Here is a 27981-nt window from a genome sequence, read left to right on the forward strand (position 1 = left end):
GTGAAATAAAACACGAAACGTGCGTGAGCTGTTTAAACCAGTGTTGCCAATCAGTGTTGTTGAATATCATCTTAAGATAGCGCTCACCATTCACAGTAACGATATGATTCGCATCATCTTTAAAGAAGTACGGTCCAATGATGACACCACCCCATAAACCGTACCCAACTATGACTTTTTCTGGATGCACTGGTTCGGGTTACAATGCTTCTGGCTGGTCTTTACGTACCCATTGAGACAAAAATGAGCTTCGTTGTAAAATGGAAGAAGCGCGCGATGAACTTTCTTAACAGAGCACGCATTTTGATAATAAAATTCAATAATTTGCAAGCATTGTTCGACGATTCAAGGTTAAATTATAGACCAAACTAAAGATGTTTGATGATGAAACGGAGCACGAAATGTACGTAAGCTGTTTACACCAGTATTGCCAAAAAAGATAAGCGTAAAATCATGGTCAAATTTACTCCATTTGGGGTTTACTTTTTTAGTGTACCACATAATATATATATATATATATTACCGGAATTAATATACCTCCCTTTTGTAGTGTCAAGCATGCCAATCAATAGGTTTTGATTTCTTTCCAACTCTTTTCATTAGGAAAAAAAATATAAACATAAATTAAACAACAATTCAATCAGAATGCAGAGCACATGGTACTTTCCACCGTTTAACAACAAATAAATCTAATGAATGAAATAAACAAAAGCAATTCGTAACTACATTTAATTATTAATAAATAAATAGAATCAATGGGGTTAGAAGTTACAGGGAATTTTAATTCATTATGACTATGGATTTTTGCAGCATTAGCAAAAATCCATGATCAACGAAATTGTCGCAAATGGATTTTGTATATACAAAATCCATTTACCCCAACCAGCCACAGAGAAACAGAGATCAATGCAAATATCATTTGACCACCCATAGCGAGCCATAATGAAAACATATACTATGAAGAATTCATCAGCTAATTGTAAACATTTATTTATTAAGCTAGCGTTAAGGAAAATTTGAAATAAAGATTCAGATAGACTTGAAACTTACACAAGAGAAGTTTGTATCTAAAACTGGCGCAGTCGGTAGGTATTGTTTACGAATTTAATGAGAAATCGGAAAAAGCAAGCAATCTTGTAAAATTAAATGATGAATGTATTATCGATATTTTTACAAAATCCATAATAAAAAATTGCATTAGAATTAAGAAAAAAGCAGAAGAAACAATAAAAATTATAACGCCAGGCTCTATTGTAATACAGAAATTTCATAAAACCAAAATGAAAACTACTTGTGGTCATAATATATTTGTAGAAGGAACAAAATGGATTAAATACAAAAATTGTACTTTATATCTTAAAAATCAATCTTTTACAAATGTCGAAAACACTATTAAACACCATTATTTAAACCCTGAGTTTATTAAAGCTATACCATTTACAAATACAACCAAAGAAGAACTTACTATGGAAATATTGGACACAAAAAATGTCCAAAATAGAAACAAAATTGAAAAACATCAAAAAGTGTCAAATTACCATTATACATGTCTGTATTTGTTAATATCAATTATAATTATACTTATTTCATATCAAAGTGTAAAAAGATTTAAGTTAAATCTATCATCGACTCCGAGGACGGAGCCCGAAACAAGCGTTGGGGGAGTTACAGGGCCACCCACGCTGTCCGCAGAATTTTAATTCATTATGACTATGGATTTTTGCAGCATTAGCAAAAATCCATGATCAACGAAATTGTCGCAAATGGATTTTGTATATACAAAATCCATTTACCCCAACCAGCCACAGAGAAACAGAGATCAATGCAAATATCATTTGACCACCCATAGCGAGCCATAATGAAAACATATACTATGAAGAATTCATCAGCTAATTGTAAACATTTATTTATTAAGCTAGCGTTAAGGAAAATTTGAAATAAAGATTCAGATAGACTTGAAACTTACACAAGAGAAGTTTGTATCTAAAACTGTTAGACTCTTTTTTCACTCAAATGTAATAATGACTCAAATGTTAAGCACAAAATTGATTTGTGTAATTAGCAAAGGTATGTAAACTAAATCCGATCATTCAGAATAATTAAAAAGCGGAAAGCAGCAACAAAAGAGTCTAGATTGAACAAACAAATAAGACAAGTGGAAAAACACACACACGCATACATTACACTCACATCATGATGAAATGGCTTAAAATTTTATTAAAAAAAAATAATTAAAAAATGTTTGCTGACTTTTAAATGTTCTTTGCTATGCTATTCTTTGAATAAAAAGCATTAAACAAAATGGTGTAGCACCGGAAAATATCCTCCAATGGAATCTTAACAATTAAAAAAAAAAATAATAAATTTTACATTAAACTCTAGTTTTCTATTTATTTTTGTTTTTTAACATTACATTAAAAACGCCAAGCTTCCATATTCATAACTGGTATTTCCGGTCTATCACATCTAATAGGGGAATTTCTAAAAAATTTAAAAGAAAATAAATCTCATATCTATTTTGTTTTTTCTAATTACAACTCACCCTTCCAAATCGGCTCTCCTAAAAGCTGCCGGCGGCACTGCTTGCAGTGTCATATGATCTGCATTATCACATATCAAACGTGCCATAGTCACCTTGCGTATCTCATGCAATTGATCCATTGTAAATGCGCCCGGATTTATCTTTCTGTTGTACTCATAGAAATAACGATCGCCCACCTTGAAACGTGAAAACTGATCAGCAATTATTTCGGCAAGTGTAGCTCCCACAATGCCACCCTCTATAGGTTTCTCCAGAAGACCTCCAATCCATAGGTCTACATCATCGGGATGATGATAGACTTGGGAAAGTTTACGGCCAATCTGAAAATATGGAGAGGTTAGAAGCGATATAAATTTTTTCTGGGCAAAATTTCCATATGACAATACATTGTGCATCAAAAAACAGCGAAAACTTCACACTTGGATACCAGAAGTCTCCGTCAAAGGGCATGGTACAATGCCGTGCTGCCACAGAAGTGAATGTAACATACCGATCAACTCAGTATTGTACAGCAGTACATACCCAGTGGGAAACTTGAGAAGAACACACATTTAGAAACCTTCCATAAGGCCTATAGATGAACCTCAACCATTGCAAAACAAACTCTAAAAGTCCTTCCAAATTTTGCTATTGTTTAAGATCTTTGCGTCGAATCTTTTTCTCGTTACAAATTTACTTCGTTCAAAAGAAGAAAAGAAACATGCTATAAGGGGGGGTCCACTTGGACCAATTTGGACCGTACAGTTGTTGGAACTCATAACAGAACACTACATACCAAATTTCAGCCAAATCGGACAAAAATTGCGGCTTTCACGGGCTCAAAAAGTCAAATCTGGAGATTGGTTAATATGGGAGCTTTATCAGCTTATGGAACGATTCGGACCATACTTGGCGCAGTTGTTGGGAGTCATAACGGAAAACAACAAGCAAAATATGAAATCGGACAAAATTTGCTGCTTCCTGGGCCTCAGGAAGTCAAATCGGGAGATATGTTTATATGAGAGCTATATCTAAATCTGAACCGATATGGCCCATCTGCAATCCCCAATGTCCTACATCAATATTAAGAATTTGGACAAAACTTCAAGCGTCTAACTTTACGCCATCGACCACTATCGGGATATTTAAAGACGGACGGACATTGATAGATCGACTCGGAACGTTGAGGCGATCAAGAATATATATACTTTATGGGGTCTTAGGGGAATATTTTGAGGTGTTACAAAGGGAATGACTAGATAAGAATACCCCCATACTATGGTGGTGGGTATAATGACCAGTCCTTACACCCACAAAAAGATTTCTAGGTTAGGTTAGAATGTTAATCCACCCTATGGCACTATGGACATACACCTAAGCCAGTAATCGGCTTGTTATGCGCTCTAAATACTAAAAAAAAAGTAAACTCGAAAAAGAAAATCTAAGTTAAGAATTCCCTTAAGTTGGTTCAGGACCGTATTATGGTCAGGCAGTCTAAAACAGATCTCAGTCCCTGGGTTCTCAATGTAGACACTACTCTGTCCTCTAGCTTTGATCCATCCGTGTAACATGATCTTCTAGATGCCAATACTAGGGTTCCGTCAATCCACGACTGTGTCGATGGCAGCAGTGGCTCGCACTCGACTTCAAGGTGCATCTCAGATATCCCATCAGTAATCTCTTCCCTTCCTTCCAGGTTTTGTATCGTCGCCTCGATTATACCGCGATGGTATGAGCTCCTCCCATCCTCAATCCAGTGTCCCATCACCTTAAGTCTCATAGCCGCAATGGCTGCCTCACACTTAATCTGTATATTAATGGGTCGGTTATTTAAAATAGTCTCCAGTGCCCTAGTGGGCGTGGTCCTCATCGCTCCGCCTATGCCAAGACAACGTTTTCTCTGAACCTGTTTTATGATCCTTATGTTGCACTTTTTCTTTATAGCAGTCCATCAAACTACTGAGGCGTAAGCAAGTATTGGTCTAAACACGCTCCTGTAGAGCCAGTGGACTATCCTCGGATTCAGGCCCCATTTCGAGCCTATGTCGAGGCCTGCGGAGTCGACCAGAGTCGAATTTTTGAGGACGGAGTCGAAGTCAAAATCAGATAATTAAGCCGGAGTTGGAGTTTAGATCTGAGTTGAGAACGCTTGCCCCGCCCCCGAACCGCTGCCCGACTTCGGCTTAATACTCCGATTCCGTCTTAGACTCCGACCCGAGGTCGAGGGCTAGACTCCGCAGCCCTGGCTAGATTGTTGTGAACCTCTTCAAACTCTTATAAGTGAGCAAGCTCATTCCGGACCGATAGCCGCGTGAACATTATGGGTCATTGGTTATTTGAAGGCGCCAATAACTCGCCTTTTAATATCGAGCATCATAAGATCTCAATACGTAAGAAAGAGCCGGTACCGCCCGGCCTCTAACTGAGACTCTCCACTCGATACCGCTGATTTTCTGGGACTGCAGTTGCAGCTATTCTGAATTGAGCATTCCACTATCCGCAACTTGTGGACGCGCCCCGAAACTCTCAGCTGAGCTTGTCGTGGTGGAGATGAACACCACAGGGATCGGAGCTCAAAGTTCCCGACCGTGTGGTGTTCATAGCCATCCCGTGCCGATCCCTGGTTAGGTCATGTCCATGGTGGCAATGGGCGGTAAAATCCGCACTCTCTTTTCGACCTTACTTAGCCTTATCGTTGTGTGCCTTGGTTGACTGCGCCTCATAATTTAGTTGGCAAAATCAAAGGGAATTTGGAGGTATGCGACTTCATCTTGGTGGCCTTCGTGGACATAGAAGGATAATTTTAAGTTTGATTGTAAATGACTATCTGGCGGAGATGATGATCTCTTCACTTCTGGTACATGTTTAAAAGCAGGTAAGTCAACACGTCACTAGAGAAGAGCTTCTTAACCTAACCTAACCTAATCTATCCCTGGTAATATAGGTTGCATAGATTTCTATACGGATGGTTTCAGACTAGACGACCAGGTGGACTTTGGGGTGAAGTCTGAAGATCTAGGACTGGTCATATCGAGAAGGTTACCCAACCACTGTAGTGTGTATCAAGCGGATATCCTTGCAATCAAAGAGGTGGTGGAATGGCTAAAATATAATGTTATAATGACAATTGGCATAAATACCTTCTAAGATAACCAGGCAGCCATGAAATCCCTGGAGAATGTATTTCTGAATTCAAGAACCCCCCTCGACTGTTGCAGATATCTCAACGAGATAACAGTTCAAAATTAAGTTTTTCTGTGTGCCGAGTTACAAAAATATCCCAGGCAATTGTAGAGCAGACGAGCTTTCGAAACTAGGAACTACTTTCATGGGCAAAATACCAGGGGAACTGGAATCTGTGGGTATGTCGAATGTGACTAACCAAAACGGCTTTTCAGGTCTATAGAAGAGAAAAGGATCGATCGGTTGGCGTCGTTTAGGAGGCGTTTAGAAATTTGTCTAAAACCTAAGCTAGTGCCTTTCACCAAGTAACGAAAACTGGGTTCTTTCAGGGTGGGTCGTAATTATTGACCAGAAACTGAAGTAAAGAAGCTACATCAAGGACCCGAGACAGTACACTGGTTGTTTACCGTGTTATTTGGCCGATTATTACCTAACTAGTAAAAGCATGCTCAGTTCGGCCGAGCCGAATCTTGGGAACCCACCACCATGGATTCTGCTTAAAATTTTTACAAAAGAAATTTAGCTGAAGGGGATAATTTTTATTCTACATATCAAACATCTGTCAAACCAGCAAAAACTAAAGCTTCAAGGAACCGAACAAGGCTAATCGAGAGACCGTTTTATATGGGAACTATACCAGGTTTTAGACCGATTTAGACCGTACTTGGCAGATGTTGGATGTCATAACACAACACTGTGTGCAAAATTTCAGCAAAATCAGACGAAAATTGCGGCTTGTAAGGGCTCAAGAAGTCAAGGTCTATCGGAAGATCTATTTATATGGGACCTATATCAGGTTATAGGTCGGTTTGGACCGTATTTGGCACAGTGGTTTGGAGTCATAACAAAACACAATGTTCAAAATTTCAGCCAAATCTGACAAAAATATCGGCTTCCAGGGGCTCAAGAAGTCAAATCGGGAGATCAGTTTATATGGGAGTTATATCAGGTTATAGACCGTTTGAGCCAAACTTGGCACAGTGGTTGGAAATCGTTACTGAACACTACATGCAAAATTTCACCCAAATCGAACGACTATTGCAGCTTCCAGGGGCTCAAGAAGTCAAATCTGGAGATCGATTTATATGAAAGCTATATCCAGATCTGAACCGATATGGCCTATTTGCAGTCCCCAACGTCCTATATCAATGTAAAGGATCTGTGCAAAATTTCAAGCGGCTAGCTTTATGCGTTTGACCGCTATCGTGATTTCGACAGACGGATGGGCATGGCTAGTTTGACTCAGAATGTCGAGACGATAATATATATTCTTTATGGGGTCCTAAATCCATATTTAGAGGTGATGACTAGATTAGTATATCCCCACCCTATGGTGGTGGGTAAAAAAAAGTTTAGTGAGGCATCAGGCTCTGGGCAGCTAAGCCATCTGCAAGTTGATTGAAAATTGAATCAATTATACCATTGGTATTGTCCTTGCATCACTTTCATATGACTATGACTACAAGCTGTATTATCCTTTTGTATTCCTTTTCTTTATTCTGGCTCAACAATACAACAATTTCAAGTGTGAAGCTTTATATCAGCTTGTATGGCTTTAATTGAAATGTGTTAATTACCTCAGGCGGCAACTGATTGAAACTATGTATCCTGCGATTACCCATGACCTCCAAGTAGTCGTTATAACTACGTAGTCCTTGATCTCGGCCACGTTGTATATTAAAAGCAGCTAAGTCCAAGCCAAAGGGATTGTTTCCACGAAACAGAAAGCGACTGAGCTGTAATTAAAAAAAAAAATGACAACACATGTTAACAGGTTGATATGAAATTCTTATGAAAAGTAATTAGCCGCAATTAAAAAGAGAAACATTTACAAAGATTACCAACCAATTACAAGTTTTAATTCCACTTGAGAACTTGAGATTTTATTCATTTAATGTTTCATAGAAAAGCAAGTAAAAAAAATGCAAAGTTCGGCTGGGCCAAATCTTATGTACCCTCCACCAAAGCATTTGTCAAGTTATTTGCGCGGTATCTCTTTTTAGGCCAAAACTAAAACAGGAGAGTGGTTGATAAAACAATAAATACCATGGATTTTTTTCCAAGTATTTTCGAGCCCTCTAAGGTCTCAAGATGTACAATCGGAAGATCGGTTTATATGGGAGCTATATCAGCCTATTGGGATTGCGCAGAGATTGACATATCCACCTATGCCGCTGAAAGTCTGGATGCGTATCCTGGCAAAAACACCAGAAACAATTTTCAGCGGTGGTTATGCCGCTGGCGACACCCCAGAGAGGTGCCGCCCTGCGGTAAGCTGTTCAGACTCGGCTATGAAAATGAGGCCCCTTTTCATGGAGCTTAAACTTGAATCGGACAAAACTCGTCGATATATGAAAAGTTTGCCCCTGTTCCTTAATCGATTGTTCATGGGCGAATTTGCAATATCAGGCTATTGACCGATTTAGATCACACTCGGCTGGGATGTTGAAGGTCAAAAGAGAAGTCGTTGTGCAAAATTTCAGCAAAATCGTATAAGAAATGAGCTCTCTAAAGGGTCAAGACTAATCAAGCGATGGGTTTATATGAGAGCTATATCAGGTTATAAACCGATTTTTACCATATTTGGCACGAATGTTTGAAGTCAATGAAGAAGAAAAATTTCAGCCAAATCGGATGAGAACTGCGCTCTCTAGGGGTTCAAGAAGTAACATTGGAAGATCTGATTTTATGGGCGCTTTATCAGGTATTCATCCAATTAATATAGGGTTGCTCAAAAAGTAATTGTGGATTTTTCATATAGTCGGCGCTGAAAAATTTTTTCAACGGCTTGTGACTCTGTAATTGCATTCTTTCTTCTGTCAGTTATCAGCTGTTACTTTTAGCTTGCTTTAGAAAAAGAGTGTAAAAAAGTATATTTGATTAAAGTTCATTCTAAGTTTTATTAAAAATGCATTTACTTTCTTTTAAAAAATCCGCAATTACTTTTTGGGCAACCCAATACCATACCTGGCACGAATTTTGAAGACCATTGGAGAAGCCATTGTGCGCCTTTTAGGAGCTCAAGAAGTAAAATCGAAAGAACGGTTTATGTGGGAGTATATCAGGTTATAGACCGATTTAGACTAAACTTGAAACAAATATTGGAGTTTATAAACGAACTCACTATGCAAAGTTTCAGCTTATTCGGATAAGGATTTTAATCATGTTGGAGATCTTTGGAGAAGTCAGTGTGCAAAATTGCGACATCTAAGGACTCCAGAATTTCGATTAGCAGATCGGTTTTGATGGGAGTTATATCAGGTATTGCACCGATTTGGACCAATAGTGGCCTTAATCGGAATTGAGGACATAAGAGATGTCATAACGCAATATTTCATCCAAATCGAATAAGAATTTCGCCATCTAGGGGCTGAAGAAACACAATCGGAAGATTGGTTTTAGCGGGAGCTATATCCGGTTATGGACCGATTTGGCCCATTTACAATACCCATCGCCATGCAACGTCAAAACGTATCTGTGGAAAATTTCAAGCAAATTACTTTACGCTTAGACGCTATCGGAAAATCCACACACAGACGGACTAACATGGGTTACAGGGTGATTTGCACTATACTTATCATGGATGTTGACGATAATGGATTGTCGGAACTCTGGTATTGCCATCTGGAAGTTAATGCAACACGGATAAATCAAAGCCATGTCCGTCCGTCTGTCGAAATCACGATACACAGATACTTAATATCAATGTAGGTCATTGGGAATTGCAAATGGGGTATATCGGTTCAGATTTGGATATAGCACCCATATAAATTGATCACCAGATTTGACTTCTCGAGCCGTTGGAAGCCGTAATTTTTGTCTGATTTGGTTGAAATTTTGCACGTAGTGTTCCGTTATGACTTCAAACATATGTACCAAGTTCGGTCTAAATAGGTTTATAACCTGATATAGCTGTCATATAAATCGATCTCCCGATTTGACTTCTTGAATCCTTACAAGCCGCAATTTTTGGCCGATTTGGCTGAACTTTTCCAGGTAGTGTTCTAATACCACTTCCTACAACTGTATCAAGTACGGTCTTAATCGGTTTATAACTTGATATAGCTCCCATATAAACCAATCTCCCGATTCAACTTCTTGAGCCCTTACAAGCCGCAATTTTTGCCCAATTGGACTGAAATTTGGACATAATGTTCTGTTATGACTTTCAACAACTGTGCCTAGTACGGTCCAAATCGGCCTATAACTTTTTTATAGAGCTTCCATATAAACAGGTCTCCCGATTTGACTTCTTGAGCCCCTACATGCTGCCATTTTAGTCCGATTTGGCTGAAATTTTGCATGAGGTGCAACTGTTACCACTTACAACAACTGTGACTAGTACGGTCCAAATCAGTCTATAACCTGATATGGCTCCCACATAAATCGGTCTCTCGATTATCCTTGTTCTGTTCCTACAAGCTTTAATTTTTGCATGTTTGACAGAAGTTTTGTGTGTGATTCTTCATTTTGCAATGAAAGTAATTGAAGACTGACTACAGAATTGATCCTGTGAAGTATAGGTGGGTTCCCAAGATTCGGCCCGGCTGAACTTAGCACGCTTTTACTTGTTAGGAACTGCCTTTTGCTGGACTGAGTACCGACGGGGTACCCGTAAGTGAAAAAAACGAGTCATTCTCTATCCAAGGACTACAGGCCAATAAGTTTCTCATCCTTAATTTTGAAGATTGACATTTGTATTAGGGACAGTCTCGACCCTTCACTGGTATGAAGCTATCGGGAGTTTTATCTCTTCTATTGTGAGCTTTTGTGAGCAATGGAATTCTAAAATCTTTCGAGAGGGAGAGGGTGAAGGTCGTTGTCTACGAGGACGACGTCGTCATCATGGTTGGTGGCCGTTTCCTCTCTACTGTAGTGGCTTTTGGTGATCAATGGAATTTCCAGATCTTTCGAGAGGGAGAGAATGAAGGTCGTAGCCTGAGCGGACCTCTTTCAAGGAGCTTTGAGGAAGCTATCCCGATGGGCGAGGGCCAACGGGCTTGGCATAAAGACTTTTCACCAGGATGAGGAAGCTGGGTGTTTTTAAGGGATCTGCTACCGCTCTCTTCGGTGGTCAAGTATGTAAGCATGATTCTTGACCAGAATCTAAGGTCAAAAGTGGACTGAACGCGATCAACTCCTGTCGCAACTCATAATTAAGAAGTTGGGGCCTTAGGCCGGGGTCGGTGCACTGGATGTTTACGGCGGTGGTTCGGCCAATTCTCACCTTTGGTTGTTATTGTTGTAACCATTACATGTGAAGGTAATGATCCTCGTTAAGCTTCATATATGAGCAAGCTCAATCCGGTCCATAGGACCGATCGCCGAGGGAACGCTACGGCCATTGGTTATTTGAGGGCGCCAAAAACCCGTATTGTAATATCGAGTATCACAGGCACTTAGTATTTAAGCAAGAGCCGTTGCCGGCCGGCCTCTCACAGAGACTCTCCACTCGACACCGCTGATTGTCCCCTACTGCTTTTGCCGCTACTTTATATATGGAACATCCCATTATCCTGTGGACGCGCCCTATAGCTCTCAGCTGAGCTTCTCGTAATGACGATGAACACCAAACAAATCGGAACTGATCGTTCCAACCCTAGTGTGAAGCTCACTGTCATCCCGTGCCGGGCTTTCTTATGGTTGTCTGGTATGGCACACAGATCTGGATAATTGTGCCCTTCGCAGGATGACCGGGAAATAAATGGTAATGCTAATCTCTGGGGCAAGGGGCAGTAACCCGAGAAAGGTGTTGAGTGTCATTCTCGATCTTATGCCTTTGCATCTATGTATTGGGTGTGTGGCGACAAAGATCGCCATCCGACTGTGTGATTCAAGTACATGACGCTCCTGTGATTCAAGTACATGACGCTCCTGGGTAATTTCTTCTGTTCAGCGAGGGATGGTGTTGCCGCGTGGCCCCATGCTATATGCGTCGCGACGAATTATATACCAGGGGAGTCCATTCTTGTTGATAGTTTTCCAAGCACTCAACAAGAAGAACTACCCTGGTATATAATCCGTGGCGGCGCATATAGCATGGCGCCAAGCGGCAACACTATCCCCCCGCATAACAGAAAATAGCCCAAACTAGAGGACCGCCATGTACTTGACTCCCTCAGTCTGATGACGATCTTTATTCTGGTCGAAAATGGATCTCTGGTTTGGGGACACCCCAACCTTCCTGGGACCCTCTGTTTACACGAATGGGTCTAAACTGAATTGGGGCACTGGAGCCGGAGTTTTCATAGAATGCCTTGGAATCAGGGAATCTCATAGACTTCTAGATGGGTGCAGCGTCTTTCATACGGAGGTCTTTGCGCTGGTGACAATGTTGTGCGGAAGCGGCGGACCGATAAGACCGTAACAATATACGTGGACACTCAGCCGGCGCTGAAGACTCTGGCGTCGGGTCGCGTGAAATCGAAACTGGATAAAAGGTGCAAAGAGCTTCTCTGAGCCATGGAAAAAACTATTAGACTATACTGAGTCTCAAGCCATTAAGGTGTGGCGGGGAACGAAGCGGCAGACGAGCTGGCCAGGAAGGATCTCTGATTGTAGCTAATCTTGCTATGGAATCAGTTTGAATTTCACTGTGCGAGCTCCTTGGTAGGGTGGACGCCTTCTACGATGACTGTGCGAATGAGGCATGGGCTAGTGTTGTATGTTGTAGAGTGTCAAAGGCACGGTGGCCGAGTATTTCGCGAAAAAGGAAGTCGCTTTTCTAGGGGCTGAGAAAACATGACTTAGGACTGCAAATAGAAGTAAGTCTTGACGGGTCATTCCAACGTCAGGACTTTGACATCGCGCTGGGTGAAGGCGGAGGCAGATTTCAGCAGTATGTGCATTGACGGAGAAGAGTTGAACATGATCGAGCACCTGTTAAGTCACTTCCCCGCAACTGCGAAGAGAAACACAGGATAATGCGTGGATACCTCTTTCCAAGACTGGATTTCTTACAGGCTCTTAGCACTCTTGTTATTCTTGAATTCTATTCTATATGTCCAGATCTGAGCCTATGATCCTATATGATCCATTTGCAATCCCCAACGACCAACATCAATAAGAAGTATCTGTGCAAAATTTCATGATATCTACAGGCGGACGAACGGACTAGATCGACTAAGAATGTCAAAACGATGAAGAATATATTGGTTGCCCAAAAAGTAATTGCGGATTTAATGAAACTTAGAATAAACTTTAATGAAATATACTTTTTTACACTTTTTTTCTAAAGCAAGCTAAAAGTAACAGCTGATAACTGACAGAAGAAAGAACGCAATCACAGGGCCACAAGCTGTGAAAAAATTTGTCAACGCCGACTATATGAAAATCCGCAATTACTTTTTGGGCAACCCAATATATGCTTTTGGGTTCACTGATCAATATTTGAAGATGTTACAAGCCGAATGTCCTGGTAAGTATACCACCATCCTTTTCGATAGTCGGTATAATAAACCCTTGAGCAGTCAAGCACAAAATGGTTTTTCCAATTCATTTCAAGGAAAACCCTGTCATTTTCATTGTTTTAAAGACAATCCATTGCAGTTGTTCATACCCCCAAGTCCGAAGAGAGAAAAAATAAATAAAGTTACCATGGTTTCCTTGGAAAATGTCAATCCCAAGAGAATGCATCATAAGCTTTTGCCTTTGCCTTTACCATTTCCATTCATTAGAGCTGCTTTTGTTCTAAGAGTATATTCCAATGCTAAGCTTGCCCCATACTCACCCCATGTGTTATGGCACTATCCACCTGCTGCATGGGTTGATGCAACATTGTGACCAACATATCATCGAAAAACGTACGCATCCTCATGCGTGAGGGATTGAACATAACATCAGGTATATTGATTATCTCCTCCACATGACTGGGCCCCCCAGGCATGTGAAATTTCCCCGCAACACTGGAGTGGCCCATACGAAATGCGGCACCCGAGAATGCATTTGTTATGGCCGGATTTATTTCATTGTTGTAATCACTGCTATAGCCATGATGTTGAGGAACCAAACGAAAGCGTTTCATTTGCATGGGTCCTATCACCGCTGGCAAATACTCGTTGTAGGTGATATGTTGCAGTTCGGCAACAACAATACGCCTGGCCTCCTGATAGAGTGTCTCGTCTGAGGCATGCGGGTTGATTTGGCTTAGAATTTCAGCAATACGATTGTGTTCCCGGGCAAATATGAGGTGAAGAGCAATCAACGATATGATTTGATTTGTGCGGCCATCACCTGAGACGAATACAAATGAAAGGAGAAACTGAGTAGGTGTATATCAATAGCAACAAATAAAGTAAAGAACCAGTAATTTGGGCAAGTTCGAATTTTGTATGCCCAACATTATGGTTAGAGAGATGGTTATATTAGGTAGATGTAGGAGGTAGTGGATCTACATATGTATGTATAATCACATATTAACAGTGAATGGCAAATCACAAATTTGTTTACATATTTTAACTGTCAAAACCACAAGCTTTTTCTACGCTACACCATAGGATGGGGTACATTAATTTCGTCATTCCGTTTGTAACACCTCGAAAAGTCGATCTGCGACCCAATAAAGTATATGTATTCTTGATCGTCCTGAGATTCTGAATCGATGTAGCCATATCCGTCTGTCTGTGTCTGTCCGTCAGCCCATCTTTCGAAAGCTCGATAACAGTTAAGGTAGCCGATTGAAATTTTGCACAAATAGGCCAAATCGGTCCATGTTTTCATACAGCTCCCATATAAACCTGAAGAAAAGTGACTCGGTCAAAGTGTCAAACTGGAACGTCTTCACCTAATGCTCTTTTTCGGACTAGAAATGAAGAGGCCATGCAGAAATCCGAGAAAGACCAACTAAGATAGTTAAGAAAATACAAGCAGCGGATTGACTCCCCAGGGTTGCCTATATCGGTCCTAAGGGAATTGGAAACCAGGCCTCTCGTAATGCATATCCAGAACGGGTGCCACCGCGTAGAAAGGGTACCTCCGCGTGCCCCTTGGTACCAATGGTAGACTCCGCACTTAAATGTACTTAGGAAGTAAGGCAAGAGGCTCTTTAAGAAAACAAAAGAGAAAACATAGCAGATGGGCGAATATCGTTAAGCTCTAGACAAATCCAAGAAGAAAACAACGAAACGAAGATAAGTTAGAGGGCACCAGGGAGGCATCAAGGTTGCGCAAAGTTCACTCTAAGGATTTCAGCACGTCAAGCTCTCTGAGAATAGAGGACGGAACTAACGGCGATATCTACCAGGAGACGATGGAACAACAGACGCAGACACACTTTCCAGTAAGTCAGAAGGAGAGCAGCGATCTAGATTTCGCAATATACGCAGGAGCTGCAATTACGTAGGACCCTATCGGTGACATTGTCGATAAGGGGAAGATAGTTTTGAGCGGTTCACAATTTCGAGCCATTCCAGATCGGATGGAATCATCCCGGTGATACTGCACTGGACTCTTAGAGATACTCTGCCTTGGCTGGGATAAATTTCGTGAAGCCCTAGACAAATCCAAGAAGGAAATAAGAAAGTGAAGATGATCTGGAAGGCACTAGTGAGGAATCTACGCTGCGAAATTGTTTGTCCCAATTTTAAAGATTCGAGCCAAAGTTTAGTAAACTTAATTTAAAGATAATAAATTTTCCAACTTTTTAAGGAAACATCCATTTTTATGAAGAATATTTTCCTTCATATTAAGGAATTTTATTTTAAATGAGAGGTTAATAAATCATTAACTTTGAATCTTGTTATTAAAGCTAAAGATTAAATGAAGGTCAAAATATTGTTTAATGTTTGGAAATTGAACTTGGTACATGTTGGGACAACTTTTTTTCAGTGTAGGTTCCACAAAGTGCTCTCGAAGGATTCCACCTCCTTAATCTTTCTGAGGATGAAGAATTGAACTAAGGCAGAGAACAACCAGGAGACGATGAAACAACTGATGGATACGCCCTTCCCAGATAGCCAGAAGGAGATCAGCGAGCTAGATATCGCAATACCCAGAGGGGCTGCAACTACGGAAAACCCTATCAGTGACATTTTCGATGAGGAGAAGACCGTTTGGGTAAATCGCACCTTCCAGCCATTTAAATAGGTTTCAGTCTGGCCGGTATGGAATCAACCCGGGGATTCTGCACTAGACTTTTGAAGTTTCTCTACCATGGCTGGAATGAATTTTTAGGGCTTGCCTTACATTGTCCTACATACCAAGGGCATAGCTCTCTACACTCTCGGTCAGAATGGTCTTTATACCCAAAGCGGAATCACATCGTTGACACTGCAGCAGTACCTTGGAATTACTCTGCAATGGCTGGAATGGCATTATATTACATACCGAGGGCATGGAACGAGATCAGAGAGGTCTTTATACTCAAGGAAGTAATAATCTCGGCGATACTGCAGCAGTCTCTTGAAGCTACTCTGCTTTGGCTGGAATGGATTTTCAGGGCTAGCCTGGCGTTATCCTTCTTACCGACGGAATGGAACGAGGTCAGTCCGTCCTAAAGTACGGAACCATGTTAGCGATACTGCAGCCGCCTCTTGCAGCTACCCCACCAGCTCGGCGATACTGCAGCAGTCTCTCGAAATTACTCTGCCATGGCTGAAATGGATTTTCAGGGCGAACCTGGTATTGTCCTACAAACCGAGGGCATGGAGAAAGGTCAGGGTGGTCTTTGTACTAAAGTACGGAACTTCTCGGCAATACTGTGCAGTTTATAGCAGTTACTCTGCAATGGCTGGAATGGATTTTCAAGGCGAGCCTGGCATTTCCCTACATACCGAGAGCATGGAGAAAGGTCAGGTTGGTCTTTCTACTCAAGGAGAGAATCATCTGGGCGATACTGCAGCAGTCTCTTGGAGTTACTCTGCCATGGCTGGAATGGATTTTCAGGGCAAGCCTGGTATTGTCCTACATACCGAGGGCATGGAGAAAGGTCAGGGTGGTCTTTATACAGAATCATTTGGGCGATACTGCAACAGCCTCTTGCAGTTAGCCTACCAGCTCGGCTATACTGCAGTAGTCTCTCGGAATTACTCTCCCATGGCTTGAATGGATTTTCTGGGCGAGCCAGACATTATCCTTCATACCGAGGGCAAGTACGGAATCATTTTGGCGATACTGCAGAAATCTCTGGGAGTTACTATGCCATGGCTGGAAGGCCGCCGTAGCGCAGAGGTTAGCATGTCTGCTTATGACGCTGAACGCCAGGGTTCGAATCATGGCGAGACCATCAAAAAAAATTGTCAGCGGTGTTTTTCCCCTCCTAATGCTGGCAACATTTGTGAGATACTGTGCCATGTAAAATTTTTGCTTCAAACAGGTGTCGCACTGCGGCACGCCGTTCGGACCTGGCTATAAAAAGGAGACCCCTTATCATTGAGCTTAACTTTGAGTGGGAAGTTTTCCCCTGATTCTTAGTGGAATGTTCATGGACAAAATTTGCAATTTTGGCTGGAATGGATTGTCACGGTCGTTCACCAAAATATCTCCCGGTGGACGGATTGTATACTACACCGCAGGATTATCAACGATGAGTTGAAACATAGTGTGGTCAGAAAGCTGGTGAAAATGATAGCGTCTCTAGAAGGCGTTTTATCGCCAATAAACGAAAACCAGTTGGGTCTCAACTGGTATAACACGAAAATTATCGCATATGCAGATGACGTCGTTCTACTGAAACTAACAAATTTGTATCAACGATCATGGGAATGGGGACCTTCCTATCGAGATGGGCTCCGAAAAATGTGTTAAGAACAAAACCAGGAATTTTAGACCTTCTGGATTTTAGACCTTCGTCTTTGAACGGGACCACTGTGCAGTTGCCGAAGAAGGCGGGGGTAAGCCCTGCGGTAAGCAGTGGCCTTTAAGCTGAAGATGATTTTCTAAATGTTTCCGGCCATTGTAAGAGCAGTGCTGACATATGGGGCACTGGTATGCTGGAATGATATCAAGAAAAGAAACTTGCAACAGGGGTTTCCAGAGGGTGCAAAAACTGGCCTGCACTGGAATTACGAGAGCGGAAGATCTACAGCGGAGGCAGGTTTGGAAGCAATACTGAATATATAATGAAATGTGCCCTAACGTGCCCCTTAGACTGGCCAGGCTCCCGTCTTTAGACTAGACCACCGTGTAGTTGTAGAAAGAGGCGGCGACGCCAAGGTTGCTCTTCGGCTGAGGGAACTTGACATGCTGAAGGAAGTAGAATACACCCACGCTTTTATTCTGGACATTATGAAGAAAGAATTTAACCGGTAGAGATGAATATGGGGAAGATGAAATGTTTATAGTTGTTTATAGCCACATATTTCTATGTAGATGTAGCGACCCAAATCAAACTCCATAGGTGGAAAACTGCATACGACCGATCGCCGCAGGCCAATGTGAATTTAAAGGCGTCACCAACTCGTCAAATCGATTATCATAGGCACTCAGTATTTCAGTAAGAGCCGGTGTCGCCGGCCTGAGACTCTACACTCGACACCGCTGCATTGTCTGCGACTGCAGTTGCGGTTACTTTTTATACATCGGCAAACCTGTGGACACGCTACCGGGCAGAGCTTCTCGTGGTGGCAATGAAAATCACACAAATCGGAGCTCAGGTTTTCAACCTGTGTGATGCTTATAGTTATCCCGTGTGCGTAGTGGATGATGGCTCCAAAATGGTGTCAAGAATTGTATTGAGGGTATACTCAGTGACACTCAACATCGGTAGATTGATGGGACTGCCTGTACGTGCTTTAGCGCAGAGGTCTGAGCCGATTCTGAGAAGCAGCCCTCAAGGCCGCCAGAGGTTGAGGGCGGTGTATTTGGCATTCCACTACTTGGATGCCGAATTGAAATCAGGAAAATCATACTCTTATACAAGAGCCATAACCGGACACTGATTTCTGCGGATGCTGTCTTGATGAGGATTGGGAGAAGACTATCGACTACTTGCTCAGCTCATATTCGAGTCTACAGCGGCACAGACTTTCCATCGTAGAGAGGCGATTTTGCTCTGATCTCGGCAATTTTTCAGATGTGTCCCTGAGGAGTCTTCTCAGACACGAGAATAAGACGGAAAGGAGGACACGATGAAATCCTACCTCCCAGTGATCTCACCTTTCATGATGAAATACCCATTCCTTAGAGGAAATTTTTTAGAAATTTTTTCTTTAAGGAAAATTTCAAACTAAAATTTTTAAAGAAAATTACATTGAAATTTTTTCTTTAGAGAAAATTTTGTAGAAATTTTTTTTTTTTGAGAAAAAAAAAAGTGTTTTAAAGAAAATTTCATAGACATTTTTTTCTACCATAGAAACTTTTTCTTGAGAGAAAATTTCAAAGAATTTTTGAATTTTTTCAATAGAGAAAATTTCATATAAATTTTGTCTCTGTGGAAAATTTCGTGGAAATTTTGTCTTAGAGAAAATTTCATAGAAATTTTGTCTTTAGAGAAAATTACATAGAAATTTTGTCTTCAAAGAAAATTTCATAGAAATTTTGTCTTTAGAGAAAATTTCATAGAAATTTTGTCTTTAGGGAGAATTTCTTAGAATTTTTAGGGAAAATTTCTTAGAAATTTTGTCTTTAGGGAAAATTTTGTCTTTAGGGAAAATTTCTTAGAAAATTTTGTCTTTAGGGAAAATTTCTTAAAAATTTTTGTTAGGGAAAATTTCTTAGAAAATTTTGTCTTTAGGGAAAATTTTGTCTTTAGGGAAAATTTCTTAGAAAATTTTGTCTTTAAGGAAAATTTCTTAGAAAATTTTGTCTTTAGGGAAAATTTCTTAGAAAATTTTGTCTTTAGGGAAAATTTCTTAGAAAATTTTGTCTTTAAGGAAAATTTCTTAGAAAATTTTGTCTTTAGGGAAAATTTCTTAGAAAATTTTGTCTATAGGGAAAATTTCTTAGAAAATTTTGTCTATAGGGAAAATTTTGTCTTTAGGGAAAATTTCTTAGAAATATTGTCTTTAGGGAAAATTTCTTAGAAATTTTGTCTTTAGGAAAAATTTCTTAAATATTTTGTCTTTAGAGAAAATTTCTTAAAAATTTTGTCTTTAGGGAAAATTTCTTAAAAATTTTGTCTTTAGGGAAAATTTCTTGGAAAATTTCTTAGAAATTTTGTCTTTGGGGAAGATTTCTTAGAAAATTTTGTCTTTAGGGAAAATTTTTTAGAAAATTTTGTCTTTAAGGAAAATTTCTTAGAAAATTTTGTCTTTAGGGAAAATTTCTTAGAAAATTTTGTCTATAGGGAAAATTTCTTAGAAAATTTTGTCTTTAGGGAAAATTTCTTAGAAAATTTTGTCTTTAGGGAAAATTTCTTAGAAAATTTTGTCTTTAGGGAAAATTTCTTAGAAAATTTTGTCTATAGGGAAAATTTTGTCTTTAGGGAAAATTTCTTAGAAATATTGTCTTTAGGGAAAATTTCTTAGAAATTTTGTCTTTAGGAAAAATTTCTTAAAAATTTTGTCTTTAGAGAAAATTTCTTAAAAATTTTGTCTTTAGGGAAAATTTCTTAAAAATTTTGTCTTTAGGGAAAATTTCTTAGAAAATTTCTTAGAAATTTTGTCTTAAGGGAGAATTTCTTAGAAATTTTGTTTTTGGGGAAGATTTCTTAGAAATTTTGCCTTTAGAGAAAATTTCATAGAAATTTTGTCTTTAGAGAAAATTTCATAGAAATTTTGTCTTTCATAGAAATTTTGTCTTTAGAGAAAATTTTATAGAAATTTTGTCTTTAGAGAAAATTTCATAGAAATTTTGTCTTTAGAGAAAATTTTATAGAAATTTTGTCTTTAGAGAAAATTTTATAGAAATTTTGTCTTTGGAGAAAATTTTATAGAAATTTTGTCTGTAGAGAAAATTTCCTTGAAATTTTGTCTGTAGAGAAAATTTCCTTGAAATTTTTTCTTTACAAAAAAATTTTATTGACATTTTTTTAACAAACCTGATTTAAAGCAAGTCGCTGAAGGATCATCATTTCCACAAGCCCCTTTATCCGTGGTTAAATTTCATAGAAATTTTGTCTTTAGAGAAAATTTCATAGAAATTTTGTCTTTAGAGAAAATTTCATAAAGATTTTGTCTTTAGAGAAAATTTCATAAAAATTTTGTCTTTAGAGAAAATTTCATACAAATTTTGTCTTTAGAGAAAATTTCATACAAATTTTGTCTTTAGAGAAAATTTCATAGAATTTTTGTCTTTAGAGAAAATTTCAAAGAAATTTTGTCTTTGGAGAAAATTTCCTTGAAATTTTGCTTGTAGAGAAAATTTCCTTAAAATTTGTTCTTTACAAAAAAATTTTATTGACATTTTTTTAACAAACCTGATTTAAAGCAAGTTGCTGAAGGATCATCATTTCCACAAGCCCCTTTATCCGTGGTTAAAGGCAACATATCTCGGCCAAAATCATTAAACATACGCAACTTTCCACCCCTAAACAAACGCAATTCTCTGGCCGTTTCCACACTGGATCCATATATCGCTGAGCCATCTAAGAAATGAGTGACTTTACTGCGTTGCTTGCCGTAGCCAGCACGACAGTCGGTATTGGGAGCCAAGGACAAACGAACAAAGTTCATGCAGCGTATGCCAAAGTGAGCATAGAATTCATCATTCATCTCTACGGGTATGGGCATGCAAGCAAAATGGCGTTGATGGGGCGGTAGAACATCGGCATTGTTTTCAGTGCAACACTGTACAGATTGTCCACTTTCTGGGGAAGAATGAAAGAAAAGAGACACATAAGAACATTAATTGTGTATGGGCTTTTGAAACTACTCACCCAATCTCACTGTGGCCGATTGGGTCACATCATGTGCTATGAATTGACCAAACTGCATTAGAAACAAATTATACACAGGATGTGGTCTGTCTGCATCGCCCAACAATATTCGGGAAATTTCCCTTGCTCCTGTCAGCAATGAACCATCTTTGGCATGTATTCTGGGAGTCCAAATACCATCCTCATAGGCCGGTGGCAATAAACGTTCCATGGGCTGACCAGCAGCACCCCAATGGGAACGATGGGGCAGAACATTATTACAGTTGCCATCAAAAGAACGATATTTGGCACGTGGATTTAGGCAAGGACGAGGAGGATGGCATAGTTGCTCCAAAGGAGTTTGCATAAAGTCCACATCGATGTTGTTGGTAATGATATCATCCAAAGGAATGTGCTCCCTAAAAGTATTGGAAAAAAGTCTTAAATTCTTAGGAAAAAAATCCCAGTTTTTTTCCTTACATTTCCTTGAAGACCTGCGTTGTTATAATTTGCTCCATGGCCATGTTACTCAATTGGAAATTTTGTAGATCCTCATGCTGAGAGGAATGAAAGACCATATTATGTGCAAATTCCGGTTGACCTGGCGTGACAGGAATCAATCCTGTTCTATGCATTAAATTCTCAAATCTAATATGGGCTTCCTCTATCACCGATGGTGGCAGAAATGAAAAACCGTGCACTCGAAACTTTTTGGAATTTAAATCTTTAATTAAAAAAATGTTTTTGTGAGTGCATGCATTAAATTTTTTGTTAGTGCGTTCACTCAGCTGAGCTTTTCTTATTCCTTTCCAACCACATTTCAGTTTTAATTATCTCACCTGTATGATTTTGCCCAGTAAAACAGCAAAAACCAAAATTACCACCTGGTAAATCACAGACCTGCGGTTTGGCATGTTCTTCCATACGCACATGAGCTGGACATTGTATTTGTGGCACACATGAAATACCCTCTGGACAAGCATCACATTTTGCTGTCATCATAGTAGGCAGATTCTTTGAGTTAGCTGAAATGAGATTAATAATAAACAGGATGTGATTTTTACAGAAAAAGTGCCAGATTCAAAAGCATAGGAAAGAGGCTCACTGATGTTGCGTTGGATCACAAGCTCTACGAAAGTTTAGTACGGCCAATTCTAAAATACACATCGGAAGTATAGTAAACTGCGATAAAGTGCATTATGAGAATACTACAACTGATCTAAGGGAAGGGTTGTTGTCTTGACTTAAGTGGGCCTATTAAGCCTAGCCCACCAAATCACTAGAGATGATACTGAAGGACAGGTCCATAGGTATATGGATTAGGTATGAGTTGACCATGAGACTTCAGACTATGTAGCAGTAGGGCTAGAATGGCAGAAATATCTTTGAACCAACAGTCCGAAAATTTTGCCTACACGAAGAAACTTCCGATAATGGATTGAGGCTAATGGACTTCGAAGGTTTCATACAGCCATATGTCTGTCAAAACACGAGAAGCCGATCAAAACACTAGAAACCATATAGATCATGTATGATAGATGGAAGGGATTCAACCAGCGCACAGTGGGAGAAAATCGAAAAAAAAAACTTGTAAAAAATATGCCATTTGAGAATGGTTGGAGATAACTATTTGAAATTTTAAATGGTTAAAGCTGCGGTGCAAAATTTCAAGGCCCTAGGTGGTCCGGGCGCTTCTTGGCAGGCTCCTAAATTAAGTTACCTCAGCATTTCCAAAAAATTGTCGTGCTACCAAATCTTCATTTGTGGACACTTTTTGCGGCAAACTAGTTGTAAATTTTTTCACAAAATTAAAATCGAACCACAGGTGTCTTCGTAAAATGCAAAATACAAAGCCAATCTCGGCCAAAATTTCAACAAATAACAAGTAAGAGGGTGTTAAGTTCGGCCAGACAGAATCTTATATACCCTTCACCATGGATAGCATTTGTCGAGTACTTTGCGCGGCATCTCGTTTTAGGCAAACAAAGAATAATGAATAATATATGTTATGCTTTTGGAGCTATATCAAGTTATAGTCCGATTCGGATCATAAATGAATTGAATTCTGAACATTGTAGAAGTCATTGTCTAATATTTCAGTCCATTCGGATAAGCATTGCACCTTGTAGGGGAACAAAAAGCCAAATCGGGAGATAGGTTGATATGGGAGCTTTATCAAGCTATGGATTGATACAGTCGATATTGTCACGTATGTTTGATCTCATGGGAGAAGCCGTTTTGCAAAATTTCTGCCAAATGGCGCCCTCTAGATGCTGAAGAAGTCAAGATCCCAGATCGGTTTATATGGCAGCTATATAAGGTTATGTACCGATTTGTGCCATACAAAGCACAGTTATTGGAAGTCATAACAAAACACTTCATGCATAATTTCAGCCAAATCGGATGAGAATTGCGCCCTCTAGCGGCTCAAAAAGTCAAGATCAAAGATCCGTAACAGCTATACCAGGTTATGAACCGATTTGAATCATACAGGGTGGCTGATGAAAGCCGCTACCAAAAAAAAATGTAATAACTTTTTTTCTATTTAATAATAATAATTTAATAATTAATTTAATTAATTAATTAATTAATTTAATTAATAATAATTTAATAATTAATTTAATAATTTAATTTAACATGAATAAAAGAAAAATGTATTCCATACACCGAAAAAAAAATGTAGCAATATTCATCATTGTAGCAATATTCATCAGCCACCCTGTACTTATCACAGTTTTTGGAAGTGATGCCAAAACACCACGTGCAAAATTTCAGTCAAATCGGAGGAGAATTGCGCCCTCTAGAGGCTCAAGAAGTCAAGACCCCAAATCGGTTTATTTGGCAGCTATATCAAAACATGAACCGATTTAAACCATTTACAATCCCAAACAACCTACACTAATAACAATTATTTTTGCAAAATTTCAAGCGCTTGATTTACTCCATCGAAAGTTAGCGTGCTTTCGACAGACAGACGGAGGAACAGACGGACGGACGGACAGACGGAGGCACCGACGGACGGACATGGCTAGATCGACTTACAATGTCTTGACCATCAAGAATATATATACTTTATGGGGTCTTAGACAAATATTTCGAGGAGTTACAAACAGAATGACGAAATTAGTATACCCCTAATCCTATGATGGAGGGTATAAAATTAAAACTCGTATATCCCCGAAACCAGTGGTCATATTGTATATCTGAGTCAAACTTTTTAGTATGGACTTTTGAGCACTATCTAGCAAAATATTTTGAAAATCGAACACTAATGAAGATTTGGCTTTCCGGCAGAGGCTCAAGAGTAAAAACGGAAGATAGATTTATATGGGAGCTATATCAGGTTGTTGACCGATTTTTGCCATGTAAGTCAGAGGTCATAATAAACGCCTTTATGCAAAATTTCAACCAAATAGGATAAGAATTACGCCCGATAGATGGTCAGAGGTATAATCTGGAAATCGGTTTCTATGGGAGCTACATCAAGTTATGGACCGATTCAGCCATATTTGGCACGTATTTTTAAGGCCATATAAAAGGCACTGTGCAAAATTTCAGCCAAATTGGATAAAAATTACGACCTCTAGGGACTCAAGAAGTAAAATCGGGAGATAGGTTTATATGGGAGATGTATCAGGTTATGGAACGATTCAGACCTTATTTAACACGTATATATATTGAGAGCTTATTAGAAGTCCTAGAAGCAGTTACTGTGCAAAATTTCAGCCAAATCGGATAGTTGTTACGCCCTCTAAAGGGTCAATTAAAATCGAGAGATCGGTGAATATGGGAGCAATACGAGTATCTAAATATGGACCGGTATGGTTCCATTACAATCCCAACTGACCTATACTATTGTAGTAGGAAGTATTTGTGCAAAATTTCAAGCGCGTGCTTTCCAAAGATTGATGAACGGGCATGGCTCAATCGACTTAAAATATCATGGCGATCCAGAATAAATACACTAGGTTAATAACTTTTTTACAACCTTATATACCAGCATCATATGATGAGCTTTTATTTAAGATTAGATAAAATATTACTTATAAGATGATTCGTTAAAAACCTCACCTTATTGCAGCATTTTGATCTTTCTTTTTTGAAGTCACTGTAAGCAGTTATATAATTGAACACAAGCTTTATAGCCACATTAGATAGGATCATCAAACACACAAGGAATTTAAACATTCACGTTGTCATTGGAGAGGATGAATCTTAGTGGCAAGTTGTCCTTGCAGCGACAGAAGTTGTATAAGTTTTGCATAACTTTGATCGCACGCTCACAGCAGTGGTTGTTTCGGGAAATGTTGACGTGAGTTTCATCTTTTTTGCAGTGGGTCTTTTGGGTAGTCATTCAAAGCTACAGACAGTTCTTGGAAATAATTAGTGCGGAACAATTGACTACTCAACCAATGATCAGCCCATGAGTGAGAAATTAATGAACAGATTTTACGCATCAGGATAATCGCAGGAAAAACTTGAATGAATCGAATCAGACTGAAATTTGAAATTTAAGCGAAATCGGATAATATCAGACAATAAATCGGCTGATCTGAACCTTATTAAGGTCGGATGTCGCGAGGCTTAAAACAACTCACTGTTTCAAATTTAAGTGAAATCGGGTAATAAATTCAGCTTTTATGGGCCTTAGACATTTAACCGGCAGATCGGTCTATATGGCAGCTATATCTAAATATATTCCGATCTGAACCATTTATGGGTCAGATGTCGGGAGGCTTAAAACTACTCACTGTTTCAAATTTCAGCGAAATCGGATAAAAACAAAGCTTTTATGAGCTTCAGGCATTTTATCGGGATATCGGTCTATATGGCAGCTATATCCAAACATAGGCCGATGTTAACCATATTTAAGTCGGATATCGGGAGGCCTAAACCAACTCAATGTTTAAAAATTCAGCGAAATCAGGTGATAAATAAAGCTGTTATGTTCTTCAGACCCTTTATCGGGAGATCGGTCTATATGGTAGCTATATCTAAATATAGTCCGCTCTCAGACCCATATTTGGGTCAATTGTCGGGAAGCCTTAAACTACTCACTGTTTCAAATTTCAGCAAAATCGGATAAAAATAAATTGTTTATGAGCTTTAGACCCTTAACCAGCAGAATGGTTTTCCAGGACGACTTTAGGCCGACTTTAGCCAAAAGGCGTCCAAACCACCTAGGTTCTTAATATTTTACGTGGGATCTCGTTAACACCTCAGCTCTTATCATTTAAAATTTCAAAGAAATATCTATAGCCGTTCGACGGATCGTTTACTAGTTCCTTTCTATTCTATCCCACAGTGCATCAGACGACTGACATTCATCTCACCATTTTTACTTTCTCCATATTCCACTGCTTGGGCTTTATTCAAAATGGTAGATTCTGCTTTGACCTTTTCATTTGATTTACTTGATGTCTTTCTTGTCGACAAAGTTGCTTCATTATCATTTGATTGTGGCACTAAAAAACTTTTGCATTCAACACTCCAATGGAGAATAAGGAACACCACTAATAAAAAATTGCATTTAAACATGACTGTCTTTATATTAAAACTTTATTTATTATACATTAAAATAATTTAATTTACAACATAACAGTTTAAAAAAATTAAATAAACCCTTCCTTAAATGAAGCTAATTTACAACTGATATGAGTGCCCTTAGTGCCCTTCTATTAAAAGCTGAGATTACAACGGTTCTTTTCCAAGAGTGGCTGAAAGAACCACAACAAGTTGTTGGGGATATTTTGTTTTCCGATTGTGTCAAGACCAACACAGTGTCTAGCAAAATTGAATAGATATTTTCTCTAAAGACAAAATTTCTATGAAATTTTCTCTAAAGACAAAATTTCTATGAAATTTTCTCTCAAGACAAAATTTCTATGAAATTTTCTCTCAACACAAAATTTCTATGAAATTTTCTCTAAAGACAAAATTTCTATGAAATTTTCTCTAGAGACAAAATTTCTATGAAATTTTCTCTAAAGACAAAATTTCTATGAAATTTTCTCTAGAGACAAAATTTCTATGAAATTTTCTCTAAAGACAAAATTTCTATGAAATTTTCTCTAAAGACAAAATTTCTATGACATTTTCTCTAAAGACAAAATTTCTATAAAATTTTCTCTATAGACAAAATTTCTATGAAATTTTCTCTAAAGACAAAATTTCTATGAAATTTTCTCTAAAGACAAAATTTCTATGAAATTTTCTCTAAAGACAAAATTTCTATGAAATTTTCTCTAAAGACAAAATTTCTATAAAATTTTCTCTAAAGACAAAATTTCTATGAAATTTTCCCCACACACAAAATTTCTATGAAATTTTCTCTAAAGACAAAATTTCTATGAAATTTTCCCTACACACAAAATTTCTATGAAATTTTCTCTAAAGACAAAATTTCTATGAAATTTTCTCTAAAGACAAAATTTCTATGAAATTTTCTCTAAAGACAAAATTCTATGAAATTTTCTCTAAAGACAAAATTTCTATGAAATTTTCCCTACACACAAAATTTCTATGAAATTTTCTCTAAGACAAAATT

At 38.8% G+C, this 27981-nt stretch overlaps 1 protein-coding gene across 1 annotated transcript; it reads right to left on the minus strand.

Annotated features, from left to right (window-relative positions):
* Nucleotides 1–2364: 2364 nt before the first annotated feature.
* LOC106082833 (chorion peroxidase) lies at nt 2365–26987 on the minus strand. Its single transcript, XM_059363918.1, has 9 exons — nt 26768–26987; nt 22274–22459; nt 21915–22158; nt 21456–21853; nt 20997–21386; nt 13434–13936; nt 7282–7440; nt 2543–2862; nt 2365–2481 (listed from the first exon to the last, which is right to left on the minus strand). The coding sequence occupies exons 1-9, from the start codon at nt 26970–26972 to the stop codon at nt 2415–2417; spliced, it is 2472 nt and encodes an 823-aa protein (XP_059219901.1). The 5' UTR covers nt 26973–26987; the 3' UTR covers nt 2365–2414.
* Between the last annotated feature and the right edge of the window lie 994 nt (nt 26988–27981).

This window comes from Stomoxys calcitrans, chromosome 2 (assembly GCF_963082655.1).
Source record: "Stomoxys calcitrans chromosome 2, idStoCalc2.1, whole genome shotgun sequence".
NCBI classification, from domain to species: Eukaryota; Metazoa; Arthropoda; class Insecta; order Diptera; family Muscidae; genus Stomoxys; species Stomoxys calcitrans.